At 37.9% G+C, this 14,620-nt stretch overlaps 1 protein-coding gene across 1 annotated transcript; it reads right to left on the reverse strand.

Moving 5' to 3' along the window:
• Positions 1-12: 12 nt before the first annotated feature.
• LOC110880958 (bidirectional sugar transporter SWEET9) lies at positions 13-2,173 on the reverse strand. Its single transcript, XM_022129371.2, has 6 exons — positions 1,994-2,173; positions 1,884-1,920; positions 1,587-1,800; positions 1,327-1,491; positions 1,098-1,217; positions 13-559 (listed from the first exon to the last, which is right to left on the reverse strand). Exons 1-6 carry the CDS (start codon positions 2,043-2,045, stop codon positions 245-247), a joined length of 903 nt encoding a protein of 300 aa, XP_021985063.1. The 5' UTR covers positions 2,046-2,173; the 3' UTR covers positions 13-244.
• Between the last annotated feature and the right edge of the window lie 12,447 nt (positions 2,174-14,620).

Here is a 14,620-nt window from a genome sequence, read left to right on the forward strand (position 1 = left end):
CCACCACAGATGAATTCTGTAATATGTTATACAAGCAAGCTAAATTCAAAAGATAAAAATCATCATAATTTATTTATAAAAATCTGGTATATGAAACTTATTCTCCCAATAAAATAGATAAATACGACACCATATTCATCCATCTATCCAGCAGCTCTAGCTTCACTTCCTGTTTCCTGGATGGCAAATTCGGTATTCTCTATATTTTCTTCTTAAGCCCATTTCAAAGCCTCAAGTTTTCACTTTAACCGATAGAGGGTATAACCGTCTTTTCACCATCTAAATCCAAACAAGCTACTTTAACCGCCACTTCTTCTTTCTTCCCTCCACCAGCTTCATCTCCAGCCACCACCGGTTTTTCTTGAATTTCCAATTCTACCCCTATCTCCACCACAGCTTTCTCTTGCATTTCCAATATTGCCCCCAAGTCCACCACCGTTGCGGCTGCCGCCTCACCTTTCGGTTGACCCATTGGTATCACTTGCTTCTTTTTGTCTTTGTAGATCATGTACAAGATCATTTGGGCTATTCCAAATACGAATCCTAACACATTTGGAGTCTACAAAAAATAAAACAAAAATATCAGTAGCGAAACTAGAACTTTTTTATTAGCGGACTTTATAAGATTTTTTTTTTTTTTTTTGAACCGTAACAACTAGATGGTCTAACTCATTTTTTTTACATCAAAGACCCAGGACACCAGGGATCACCCTTATATGGCGGAACCAGAGGGGGTCAAGAGGGTCCGCCAACCCCCGGACACAAAAATTTATTGGATTTGTGTATAATATGAGAGATTTTTTATAGGAAAAATATGATTTTTCTCTAGTCTTTTTTTTTAAAAAAATCTCAAATCTATACTATATAAAGAACCAACAATTACTAATTATGAGGTAACAAATGCGTTGTTTATTAAAAAAAAACAAATTTTGTATATGAAAAATCTAACAAATTTTGGTTAATGTTTATTCATTGGGTAAGATACCCAAGTGGGGTCTAGATTCTTACAAAATATTCAGAATCTGGTGGAAATACCAACAAAAAGATTGTTAAATAAATAAAAAAAATATTATATATAAAATATATTATAAACTTACAGCTACATAGTAATCTTTGATCAAAAGACCGTAAAAGAACCACATAACCGCACAAATCGTGAGGCACAAGGACAACGAGAAAGGCATGTACTCTACGCTCTTTGTTTTTATAACCAATCTCTGTAAATTAAAAAAAGATTGTTAGATTATGATAACTGAATCATTAATTAGTAATTTTTTTTTTTTTGAACGGCAATTAATTAGTAATTAAGTTAATAAATGAAGATACCATAATGCTGAGCGGAGCAGCAAAGACACAAACCGAAAACACGGCACAAATCCAACCAACAACTGCTACTCGTTTCGGCCCAGGATTGGTTGCATATCTTGTTGTAACGAGGATCAACCCGAATGAGAGTATGTTGAACAACACAAGTAGCTTGACGGTAGATATCTACAAAAGTCACAAATATTAACTTACATATGTATGTAAATGTACTTTATTGGTGGGATTTACTGAGTATGATGATGATGTAAATATAAACGTACCAGAGACTTTCTGGTGGCGTAGATGAGGAAAACAACAAGGTATGCGGTTTCAATGGCGCAACCGATAGAGTTGATGGTGATGATCATCATGCCATTTTCGGTCTTGAGATAGCCGTAGAAAAGAAGCAACATGCAACTGAATAATGCGACCGAGTATGGTACTGACTGAAACCCTTGTGTAGATTTTTTCTTGCAGATACTGTAAAAAGTTGGCCTGCAAGAAATTCATTTCAGAACCAATAATATGTTGAGAACTGCGAAAAGTGTATGATCTAAAACACAGAGGATGAGACTTACATCGGCGCTAAGAAGACGCAAAAGGAGATGATATTGCCTGCAAATTATCAAACAAAATTTAGAAAACTTGAAAGAGTTTGTGGGGAAGATGAAGAGATGAAGATGCATACCAAGAATGCCAAAAATAGAAGGCAAGAGATGATGAGCTGCATGGAAAGCCATTAATGTTGGTGGTGAAGTGGTGATGAAGCTCAAGTCACAATGATTGAAAGAATCAAAGAAATGAGCTTATGAAAAAGACTTGAGTAAACCAACATATTTATAGGTCTCTCAAAGAGCAAGTAAATGGGATTGATGTGCTTTTACATGTGTAATGTTTTGGCTGAATTTGTAGATAATTGCTAACATTGCTTGCAAAGGTTAAATGATTGCGTGATTATTTTTGCATTAATTTTTTTATATAATTAGTTTTTTTTAAAGTATAAATGTTAATATGTCATAAATAAATACAAGAGGAATTGACCTGTAATAATCCCAACTAGACGTCATTGATCATTGTCAGTTCCGCCTTTGAATATTCCTCAAGTCAGTCCTACATTTCATCTATTTTTCCTCCACCGGTCCTCAGTTAAAAAACTTAACGAAGTTAAGTTTTTTTCCAAATTACAAACTAACGTATTAGGGCTTTTGATCAGAACGAGGATACGAGTCTATTGATGTAAAAATTACCTCGAAATTGTGCTCCAAACGACTCGATTTTTGTTAATTGGAAGTTTAAGCACCCGAATTGAAACACCGTTTTCATCATTTGGAGCACAATTTCAAAGTAATTTTACATCATTCGACTCGTATCCTCGTTCTGATCAAAAGCCTTAAAATGTCAGCTTGGAATTCAGAAAAAAAATTAACTCCGTTAAGTTTTTTTAACCGAGGACCGGTGGGGGAAAAATTAGTAAAAGGTGGGACTGACATGGGGAATATTCAAAGATATGACTGACGATGGCCAATAACGTATAATTAGGATTATAACAGTGCAATTCCCTATAAATATAAATATATGATTTGACACATACTTTTAGCCAAATACATTACAACTTTATTCTTCTTATATATTTTTAAAATTTAGTCAAGAATAACTTTATCTCATGGTTATATTTTTCTGTTAATTTTAAAATAGAAAACCTAAACATCATTTTGGTTATACATATAGGATTAGATTAATTAATTAGCCGTTTTAGTTTTTTTTTTTTTTTCATTTTCAATTTTACCTTAATTTTCAATTTTACCTTATGAATATTAGAAAAAAAGAACAAAATTTAATAAATGCTACCCTTAGTGAAAGGACGGTTCATATATGATCTAGAACATATATAGAGTGTATGTTTAAAAGAAGTAAATATTGGATACTCACACACCAAAAATGCATTTTTAAGAACAATTTGCGTGATTATTATATGCAAAGGTTGTTGATACTTTGCTAATTAAAGATTGAATGCATCATATGTATGTGCTGTACAAAGTTTCTTTTTACTCATATAAGTTGTAACTTTAACTGAAATATACAATTTTAATGGAAGTAAAGTTAATATGGGATATAAGTGATTATTACAAGATGATGTAAATATACACTTTTTCACGGCAAGCTTATTTTTGGTAATAATCACTATTCTAACATAATTATGATTCAAATAGTTACTTCTTGTGGTGCTTAGACAACGCGTATGGAGATAGAATACTAAGCTAAAGCCTTACTAAAACACGTGAAGATAGAACTTTCTTCTGACGTTGTTTACTGATCATCAGTAACAGGTGAAACAACACAAGAAAAACGTGAAATATTTTATCCCTTTATTTCGCGTGAATATAGTACTAGCTGTTTTAATTAAACTTTGAAATTAATTTTTTAAAATTATTAATTTTATTGTTTTTTTTTAACGTTAGAAGAAAAATAAAATAAAAATTTACAATAAAAGTTTTTTTTCGGGAATATCTTCAAACTTGATAATAATAATAATAATAATAATAATAATAATAATAATAATAATCTTTTTGGTTTATATAATTTTATTTTCAGATTGAATTGTTTTTTTTTTTTCAACTATATATTAACAATAATTGTAATTGATAATGAGGTAGTGGTGGAGTGTTTGAGGAAAGACTTGATGTTTCTTGTAACTGAGGTTCAACTCTCACTCTTCCCTTTATTTTCTGCGGCATCCAGGTGAAGGGCGAATACGGGTGGCGCCGGTTCGTCTTGATTGGGAGACGAGGTTTTACTGATTATTCCACTGTTGTACCTTCGGGCGGGTGGAGGTTGGGTTTCCGCGCATCTGGGAGAGCCAAGGGGCTGGTGGCGGTCGAGTAGTCGACCTTGGTCACAACGCCCGGTGTCACGGTGGTTTACACGTCGTTCTTTGCTGTTAAAAAAAACAATAATTGTAATTAATTATACGGATATTAACATATCAAAATATTCTAACATATATGGGTACTAATAAACGGATATTAACATACCAAAATATTGTAACATACATGGGTACTAATAAAAGGTGATAGTTGATTAGATTATATCTTGCTTATTTCATTAACTTGTGTGTTCAATTCTTTATCATCCAATCTCGTTTCATATCATACTTGTTAAAAAACGCAACTACCAATAGGTTTAGAAACTTGATTAGAAATCGATATATTTTATATTCTCTAAAGTTTTATCTCAAGCAATAGATTAGAAATCGATATATTTTATATTCTATAAATCAAATTTAAACATTTATAACAAAATGGTTATTACATTCACATGGTTTCAGACGGCAATGCTATTTATATATGTTTATTACATAACATGAGAGTTTGAAAAAACTTCTTTCCTTTTGCTAATTATAGTAAACTTGTTCTCAATACGTATATAAGCAACAACTTAACGGCGCTCAATCATTCTTGCACACCAAAGCTTCTACGTGTACAAATTCTTGAGCCGTACGCCACACACAATTAGATAAAACAAGCAGTGGCTCGGTTAGATTGGGTTCGATGATCGAGCCATGAGGAGATCGAACGTTTGAGATTAAATTTATGGATGAACAATCGGTTAGGGAGGGCTCCATCATAGACAATGGTTACGTTTTGATATCAAAAAAAGAAAAGGAAGTCCACTTGTACAATGCTACCCCTAACGCCAACGCCAGCATTTTTGCTTTTTTTAGGCTTTCTTCTATCATCTTCTCAGGGCTACTTTCGTCATTTACTAATTATACTATCACCAATTAAATGATTCAAGTTAAATTTGCGAAATGATTTGTACATTATATTATTTAATATACTAATTATATTATTTTGTTTACTTTTCAATCACATAAAATAAGAGAATCCATATTGATGAGTGTTCATTCAATCAAACATCGAATTGCTCGAATCGAATTTTTTGAATAATTTTTTTTTGCTTGAATTCGTATTCGATTACGAACCAGCTAATTCGATTCGAATTCGAAAAAATTCGTTTTAATTCAAATTCATTTAAAATATGAAATAAATTCGTTTAAGTCATAAGATTTGTAATGGGTTTGGTAATTTGCTATTTTAATACTTAGAATAAATTTAGAGATTAATTTATACTACAGCCTGATAAAAGTTATATATGTATTATATAAAAATAATAAATAAATATGTATAATTTTAATTCGAATTTGGAATTGAATCAAATTTAAAATTATAAATTCGTATTCGATTTACTGGACTCGAATTGAATCGAATTCTTGACAATCGAATCAAATTAAATCGAATTTTACATTTTTTGAATTTGAAACGAATTATAAACACCCATACAATTAGTAAAGCCCGTATTAAGACATCTAAGTAGAATTGAACTCGGTTTTACCTTTAGAACTCGAAAGGCTTGACGTGCATAATTTGAAATGGATTGGGCTATTAGAACTTGATTTGGGTTTTAATTTTACAAGTTCAATTGAGATTGACATTCGCAATTGCAACTGACTTGTAGTTGCAGAACTTAAATTGTTTTCAATTACTCACAAGTTTAACCATCTATTCTGGTCAAACAGGTCAATGGTACCAAAGTTAAGTTATTAGCCATGGCTGCCAACTTGAACCGCCTTCAATTACAAACAAGTTTGAGCATTGTATCATCCATATTTATAACTTTTCTAAATCCTACAAATCCCTGAACAAGCTAAGGCCTTAATTATTACAGCCTTGACTTATTCCCTGGTCAAATCCATTGTCAAGTTATAACCAATGCCTACCACACAACCCTTAGTATAAGTCTTATAATCAAATTGTATCATCCTTGTTTAAAATTCACCTAAATCCTATAAATCCCTGATCAAGAAAAGGCCTTGCTAATCACAGCCTTGACTTATTCCCTAGTCAAATCCATGTTGAAGTTATAAGCAATGCCCAAAGTAGTTAATGCGGTAAAATATCGGATATCAGTCAAGGACCGACATTTGAGATATCAGTTATCGCGGTGGGATATTGGTGGGATATCGGTAATTTTAATATCATGCTAAATTTATATATATAGCAATTTAACACTAACAATTGTAACAAGTAAGAACTGACTATGACTTAAAACACTAACATTTAACACTTACAACTAACAATTAAGACTTAAAACACTAATAGTAGCAATAAGAAGAAAAATGAACGGCAGAAATAAGTAAAATGGTACTGATATCGGGAAAATCAGTTATTTATCGATCAAATATCGAACAATATCGCTAATATTATCGGTATCGATATCCTGACCAATATTTTGTACCGCTATCTCAGCAGGAGACCGATAACCGATATATCATTGATATATCGGGATATTAACTACACACACAACCCTTTTTATAAGTCTTGTATCCAAATTGTATAGTCCATGTTTGTAACAACCCGCACGTTCGTGCAATGTTACTAATCGTTATACTCGTTACGCCTAGCGCCAGAGATTCGGATCATAATGGAGCTATATCGCATACATCGCTACTTCGCAGTATTTTCGCATAGTACGCATACTTTATCGCTATAACACATCATACCGCATAAACTAACGCTCACGATGACGTTGAGTGATGACCTATTCTACCCTCCTCGATAGCCGTGATGCGTCGCAAAGTAACGCATATTTGAAACGAAACCTGATTATTGTATCGCAACTTGGAAATGTGGATATTTATATACGACCATTTGTGATTAATTATAATATATATATATATATATATATATGTGTGTGTGTGTGTGTGTGTGTGTGGAAATGTGTGAACAAACCACCGCAACGCTCAACGAACAAAACAAAACCTCAAAACGCAACTCGCCGGAGACCACCGATCGAACGACCATTCGATCGAATGGTCATCCGATCGGATGACCATCCGATCAAGTGACCAACCGATCAGATGGCCATCCGATCCATTGCACTTCATCACCTTTTCTCCTCTTCACCTATAAATAGCACATGTCACATCACTTGAACAGTGATGTGACAACTCTCGTTCGACCAACACGCTTTTGGACCTTTTTCTCTCGATTCCACGCGATTCTTGTAAGTTTCTACCTCAAATCCTTTACTTCTATGATCTACACGCACTCCTTCATCTTTTCCAGCATCAAATCTCACTTTTTCACCGTAAAATCCTTTGATTTGTGGCGTTCTAAGGTGATGTCATCATGGAATTCTTAGGAACAATGAAGTGTGACCTCATCTTATCAAGAACAGTTCAGATCTAATGGATTCCACGGTGTGTAAGCACTAATTTCACCTAGATCTAAGACGAATCTAAGTATTTCAAGTTTCTTTCAAGCTTTCTTAAATTTTTACTCAAAACCAATAGAATCGGAGCTCGTTCAGGCCTTCTACTCATTCTATAGAGAAGTGTCGGTTTGAGAACTGATTTCTATCGACAAGACGACCGGTTAACGGGTTGAACACAAACAACCGTCAAGAACAGTTAACTGATCGGACGGGGTGATTCCCATCCAATCTGATGACTCAGCCTTGGTGGGGTTCCATTGTTTAATACGTTGTCATATCGTCTCGATCAAACCGCAAAAATAATCAAAGTTCAAGACGACCAGGTTCGCTGGGACGGATTGCCGCCTGATCGGATAGCCATCCGATCGGATTGCCATCCGCTCGAACTGCAACCCGATCGGATTGCATTTGATTCCACACTTAGCAATTTTCAAACTTTTCAAAGTATCTGAATGTCGAACGGATTGCCGACCGATCGGATAGCCATCAGATCGAACGACCATCCGATCAGTTGACATTTGGAATTTCGACACTTAATCATTTTCATATCAGTTTCTAACGGAATGCCATCCGATCGGATTGCTATCCGATCGAGTGACAATCCTGCTGTGAACTTGTTCTCACTAGGTGTCCTGCCAATCGGATCGCCATCTGATCGAACAACCGTTCGATCGACGACCTTAAAGGTAGAGAGATACTTCTTTGTTTTCAAAATGCTACAATGAAAACTTCAAAGCCATCATACACAAACACAACCATCCCAAACGAATGTCAATCCAATCGAATAGCCATCCGATTGGATGACCATCCGAACGGATTGACATCCGATCGAATGACCAACCGATCAGATAGCCATCCGATTGGATTACCACTCTACACTTAGTCACTTTTCACAGTTTTACGCGCCGTTCATCGCTTGCGCTATCAATCTGCAATCAGGCTAATCTCAGACGTGCTCTCTTCAATCCAACCAAGTTGTGTTTACTTGCTGAACACCGACTGTGAGTATACCCGAACCCCTTTTTATCGCATTTTTGGGTGTAACATACGTTTCTATCAAATCAAACTAATCGAATTCTTAAACTATTTGTCACTTGCGAATGACTGAATTACATATTAACATGTGATGCTAGTTACATATATGCTAGGACTTTTACTCGCGACGTCCCGCCTTAACTAGTATAGTACTATAGAACCCGACGAGGTCTAGTTAGGATGAATAGCAATCGCAATCGCTATGCAATCGCTATCGCAATCGCAGCGTAGCGGGTAGTAATTGTCTTGTGTACATGTTCGTGTATCTCGTTTATGTATGTGGTAATTTGCAGCACGTTTTATCTATTATGCTACTTCAACAAAACTTGTATACTCGCCAATACTTTTGTATTGACGTTGTTTTAACGTATGTTGCAGGTTTAGTCGCAGTCTACACCAAATCAAGCTAGGAAGTCTTGAAACTCACCTAATATCTAGGTTGTCGGATTTGTATTGTTCGAGAGGACAAGAAATCTGTGATGACTTATGTGATTGTATTGTTTGTTCGTATGGGATAACAAATGTAATAAATATTGTCGCTATTACTTGTTATGGATTCTCTTGAGCAATCTGATTCGCCTAGTGCCGGCATCGGTTGGGGTGTGACAGATTGGTATCAGAGCCATAATTATAGGGAATTAGGCCAGACATGACCTAGTCCGGGTCGATGTCTTAGAAACGACCTAGTCTACAGTCTAAGTACCAATGGGCCGACTCGTACGAACCCAGTAGGATTTGTACGGGCCTACTTGATACTCTTGTACGAATCCGCTAAAACTACAACTTCGCGTGAACACCGCATACTACATCTTCACACGAAGAGCCTTTCGTAAGGCTGGAATATTACTTAGCCTTTCCTAAGGCCAACACAATACACACATTTTCGAAAATATTCGTATAACACAACCGAGTGGTCCAGTCGAGATCAGGCGTGAAAACCAAGAACTCTTGATAGGATCGCTCCCTCAGCGCATTTTTCTAGCACGAGAACTTTTCGTTGAGCTAGGAGTGATATCCACAACTCAGTGGAAGTCTCCATTTCAAAATCTAGTGGAACTCCCGAATTTATTCGAAGAGCACAACCACAGCTAGGAGCGAAGTTATTAAGTCAGGGGTGAAACCCGTATCTTAATAAACCGTTCCACTCTCTATAAAATGGTTTTCAAAATCCCTCACCAAGGACTCGACTATAACGATGACTCGAGCCACGCGATGACTAGGAGGACGAATGCCTTGAGCTGCATCCCAGTGGAAGCATAGTCTTCTAGGGCAACACGTGTGCACGAACTTGTTGGGTATAGTTGGGTTACCTTGGGTAGTTGACGCCTAAACACCCGAGGCACTCTATCTATCTTTCTACGAATCGCCGATTTTATGCTTTATGGAACTTATTTACGCTTATGTGTTTACAATTTAAAACTTGCGCATTATTAATTTCCCAATTTATCGCTTTTCGCTCCCTGCTTTATAAACGCACGACTCGCACAGCCATCGCAATCTAAAACGAAAACCGAATGTTCGCTAATGTCTAATTAATCGCCCTAGCTTTCTCCCTTTAACGCGTCCTCGCGCATTCTACACCGGCATGTATGTGTATAAGTATAAGCTACGACTATAGATATATACAAACAAATCATCTGTGTGAGAACTTAGGAATCTCGTGTCTCCTATGTGGCTCCTATGTGATTACGTAATACTATACTACCTACAAAAAGTTTTGATCGTGCTCAACCGCATCGCAAAAACTCATAAATCATTATGATCGAATCTCACTCCTAATCTCTCTCTGTCTAGATGTCTTCCAACGACTTTACCTCGAGACAAACAGCTAGGAGAAGAGCCAATCGAAGCGCCGAGAAGAGGATTGCCTCGCTTGTGGCCAAGGAAGTGGCCAAGGTCATTCCTCAAATTGTTGCTCAAGTGCGCTCTCTCAGCAACTCATGAACCTCAGAAGACTCTAAGACGGAAGCGCCGCAAGCTGCCTTCCTCTACAAACACTTCAAGGCATGTTACCCGATGGAGTTCATGGGTGAAGGAGGTGTGTCCCAACTACTCCAGTGGTTCGATTCTATCGAAGGTACCCTTCGTCAGAGTGGGTGTCCCGATAGTTTCTGTACTACTTGCGCAACCGGAGTATTTCAATCGCGAGCACTCGACTGGTGGACAGCCGAACGTAACAAACGTGGGATCTCCGCGACTTATGCTCTTTCTTGGGATGAGCTGAAGGAGCTCATGAGGAAAGAGTACTACCCTCCCCACGAAGTCCAGAAGCTAGAAGACGAATTTTGGGAAATCAAGCAAGTCGAAGGTGACAATACTGGCTACACCGCAAGGTTCAAACAGCTCAGCATAATCTGCCCAAGTCAAGTCAACACTTCAGAAAAAGCCATCACGAAGTACATTCGCGGCTTGTCTGAATGTGTGGGCGATTTTGTCGAGCTGCAAGACCTGCTACCATCGAAGAAACCTACCGCTTGGCCACAGAAATCAACGATAAACGAGCCTTGGATGGATTCTTCTCCAAGAATCCTGTCAAACAAGCTCACCAAGCAATCGTCATCGATTCTTCCGACGATTCTTCCGACGATTCTACCGATGATTCTTCAAGTGAGTCCTCAGACGAATCCTCCGATGATAACACATCGCTTCAGGAAGCTCAGCTCAGCCGCAAACGAAAGACCATGAGCCCAAACTCTTCAACAACTGAATTGTCGCAACCAGAACCTCTCCAAGCAATCCCAATTCACTTGAAGCACGCCTACAACAGGACTCATCCCCTGTGTCTAACGGGTACGTATCATCACCCGCCAAAAGCTAATTGTCGTTATTGCGCAAATTGCAACTGGTATGGTCATCTTACCCAGCACTGCCGCACGAGGCCGCAGACTTGAGGAATTTCAGCAACGATCGCAGTCTCCGCAGAAGTCCTCCACAACAACATTAGTTATGCTTCCAATGTTGTTGTAATGATACGACTTTCACCGTTAATTTCTTTTATATGTTGAACTTGTTCTATTTCTTGACGCAATGTGGACTCTATTTATCTCTCATTCTCTCGCACTCACGCACGGACTATATACTAGCACTATATACTATATAATGTGTTTTACCCCTACTATGCGTTCTTGAAACGAGTTGCGATAAACGTTCAAGGGACAACTTAATCACGGGTGCACACGGGATTACTATGATCAGTGCACGGAGATCGTAATGAGTTTCAATGATGCCATAACGTTAAAAGCATGGTTAAGCGTGGTGGATACGCCGCTGGTACTTCCTATATATAAGCGTCTTGACCATGTTGACACAGTGTGACACCTATTCACGGGGCAGAGGCGTGTGGTGGAAGCATGGTGGATACGCCGCTGGTACTTCCTATATATAAGTGCTTCGCCATGCCAACCAATGTCTTGTGAAGAAAGTGCCATACAACGTTATTAGACCAAGTATACTATTAAATCTATTTTCGACACACTAAACTACATCGCAAGGCATAACAACCTCAATCGCAACTCAAAGCGTGTCATCGCTAGACTTTTCATAAGTCAAACACGCTCGCAATCGCGTTATCGCTGGAATCTATCTCGCAATCTCAATCGTTCATTGAGTGTTTCGCTCAATCGCTTATCGTATGTATCGCCCTATCGCTTTGTGTATTGCTCTATCGCTCATCGTGTATCGCTTAACGTTTATCGCTATCGCTATCGTTACCGTTATCTATATTATCTGTGTGATGGATACACCATTGGGAATTCCTATATATAAGTGTTTTAGCCATAGCAGTAGACTTTCGTGGAAAAGGGCCATGTGGGGCTTAATGTCAGTTGAAACTTGTGGTGTTGAATCTAATCAAATCGCATGTTCCTATCGCTTGCAACGCATCTATCGTCGCCTATCGCTTATCGCCTATCGCCGTCATCTTCGCTTACTATGTTTATGTTTGTGTTGCCCTATCAATTATCGTGTACCGCTTATCGCTTATCGCACTCGCTCGTGTCGCTAAACTGAGTTCGAAAACGACTTCATCGCTCGGTTTGCTCAATCCTACTCTTAAAACTTGGTCCGGCCATTCTTCTCTTGGACCAAGGGAATCGAAATCTATCAGTACTATGTCGACACACATGACACTACTTCACGGAACGAAAGCCATATGGCTAAAACATGGTGGATACGCCGCTGGTACTTCCTATATATAAGTGTTTTAGCCATACTGTCGAACTTTCATGGAAAAGTGCCATGCGGGGCCGACTTTGAATTTAAAATTTTCATATTATTAAGACCTTTATGTAAACAAATCTTTTCTTAGAAGTCTTTTTCAAAAAAAAAAAAAATGTAATCAAAATCTTTGTACAAAACGAGAATTTTCTTGTAACGTGGGTGTGACAATCGACTCAAGTTAGTACCGCGTGACGAGAAAAATTTCATAAAACGAGTTTTAGTCACCCTAAAATATTTTAGTAACCTAATAAAACTCCTCTCATAGCGCTGGTGTGAACATCGAAACAGTTTAACACTGCACTGTGGGAAGATTTTTTTTTTCATAAACAAGTTTTCTCCAAACCTTTTCGAATTTATCAACTTTTCGAGAATTCAAAACACTTTCGGATCACCTTTCGTGTGTTGCCGTCTTTTGTATACGAATCGTCTTACTCGCCGCCATCGCCCAGACTTCGCAATGCTCTCTCTCGTCAATCTTCAATCGATCTCCCGCTCATCTTGACGCTTTTATCGCTACTCCCACTCGCATCAATCCTCGCAACCTGTCTTGAGGACAAGCAAAGATTCAAGTGTGGGGGTATTTGATGTGCACAAAATGCAACATATAAATTACATCAATTGTGGCTTAAAACTAACCCTTTTTTAGTACTAATGTTGGAAAAAGTGTGCTTTTGTCTTCCTTTGGTATTTTCAGGATTAAATGAGCTCAAAATAACAAAAGAAGCAAAAAGACAGCAAAATCTAACATAAATACAAGAAAGGGAACAAAAGTGATATGCCCGACCCCCCGACAGCATCTTCCCAAGCAAAACAAAGAAAACAGAAGATTGAACACGCCCCGTGCTCAGTGAGCACGGGGCCGTGCCCAAGTGCCAGCAGAAAAGACAAACTCATAGAAGCTTCTGTTGCCCACCACGGGGCCGTGCCCAGCGGACACGGGGGCGTAGTCAACTTCCTGCAGGCGCATTTATTGTAATTGCGAATTACAATTAATGAAGAGAGAGAGTCAGACGGACACGGGGCCGTGCCCAGCGGACACGGGGCCGTGCTCGAGCTTCTGTTCAGCCTATAAATAGGAGTGTTTGGAGCTCTTGCAACTCATCCCTTGGCACACCACCTCTCTCACACTTCACCCACCACCCACCACCATTATAACACCATCATCCACCACCATCATCCATTGTCCATCATACGTGTGTGAGTCGTCTCGGGATCCAAGATTGATCGTAAGAGTTCTTGACAATCAAAGGCCATGTTTGCCTAAGTCTCTTACATCACTTGGTGAAGACAAGTGTTTAGTGTAATACTTTTTATTTTTAATCTTTTGCACTTTTTAATTGGTTTTGTATTAATGACTTTAATTATTAGTTTCTTATGTTGAAGGTGATTCTTCCTTATCGTTTGTCCGTGGTGTCTTGGCATTATTTTACTGTCTATATAAAATAAAAGATTTTCACCATTCATATCTCCACGGTCTATATGGAGGTATGTTGGCTACCTGGTCGGGGGTTAAAGGAACGATTTGGTAAGAGTCTTGCCATTATTCAGTGTATAGATCCTGCAAAGGACCTGGGTTAAATTTAGTAGGACCTCCTTCAATGCCCAAAAGGTATTGGATGGCGGGGGTCCAAATTCTTTGATGCCCTCATAAGTTAAACTACTATTAAAACTTTAACCCAGCTACTTAGGACTGTATCCTTGCTGACTCAGACTACTTAGCTGAGGGTAACATCGCCTTCAAAAGAGGGGCCTACCACATTATGCATTAATAACTTAATTAGTTATCTTT

This window comes from Helianthus annuus, chromosome 10 (assembly GCF_002127325.2).
Source record: "Helianthus annuus cultivar XRQ/B chromosome 10, HanXRQr2.0-SUNRISE, whole genome shotgun sequence".
Taxonomy (NCBI): domain Eukaryota; kingdom Viridiplantae; phylum Streptophyta; class Magnoliopsida; order Asterales; family Asteraceae; genus Helianthus; species Helianthus annuus.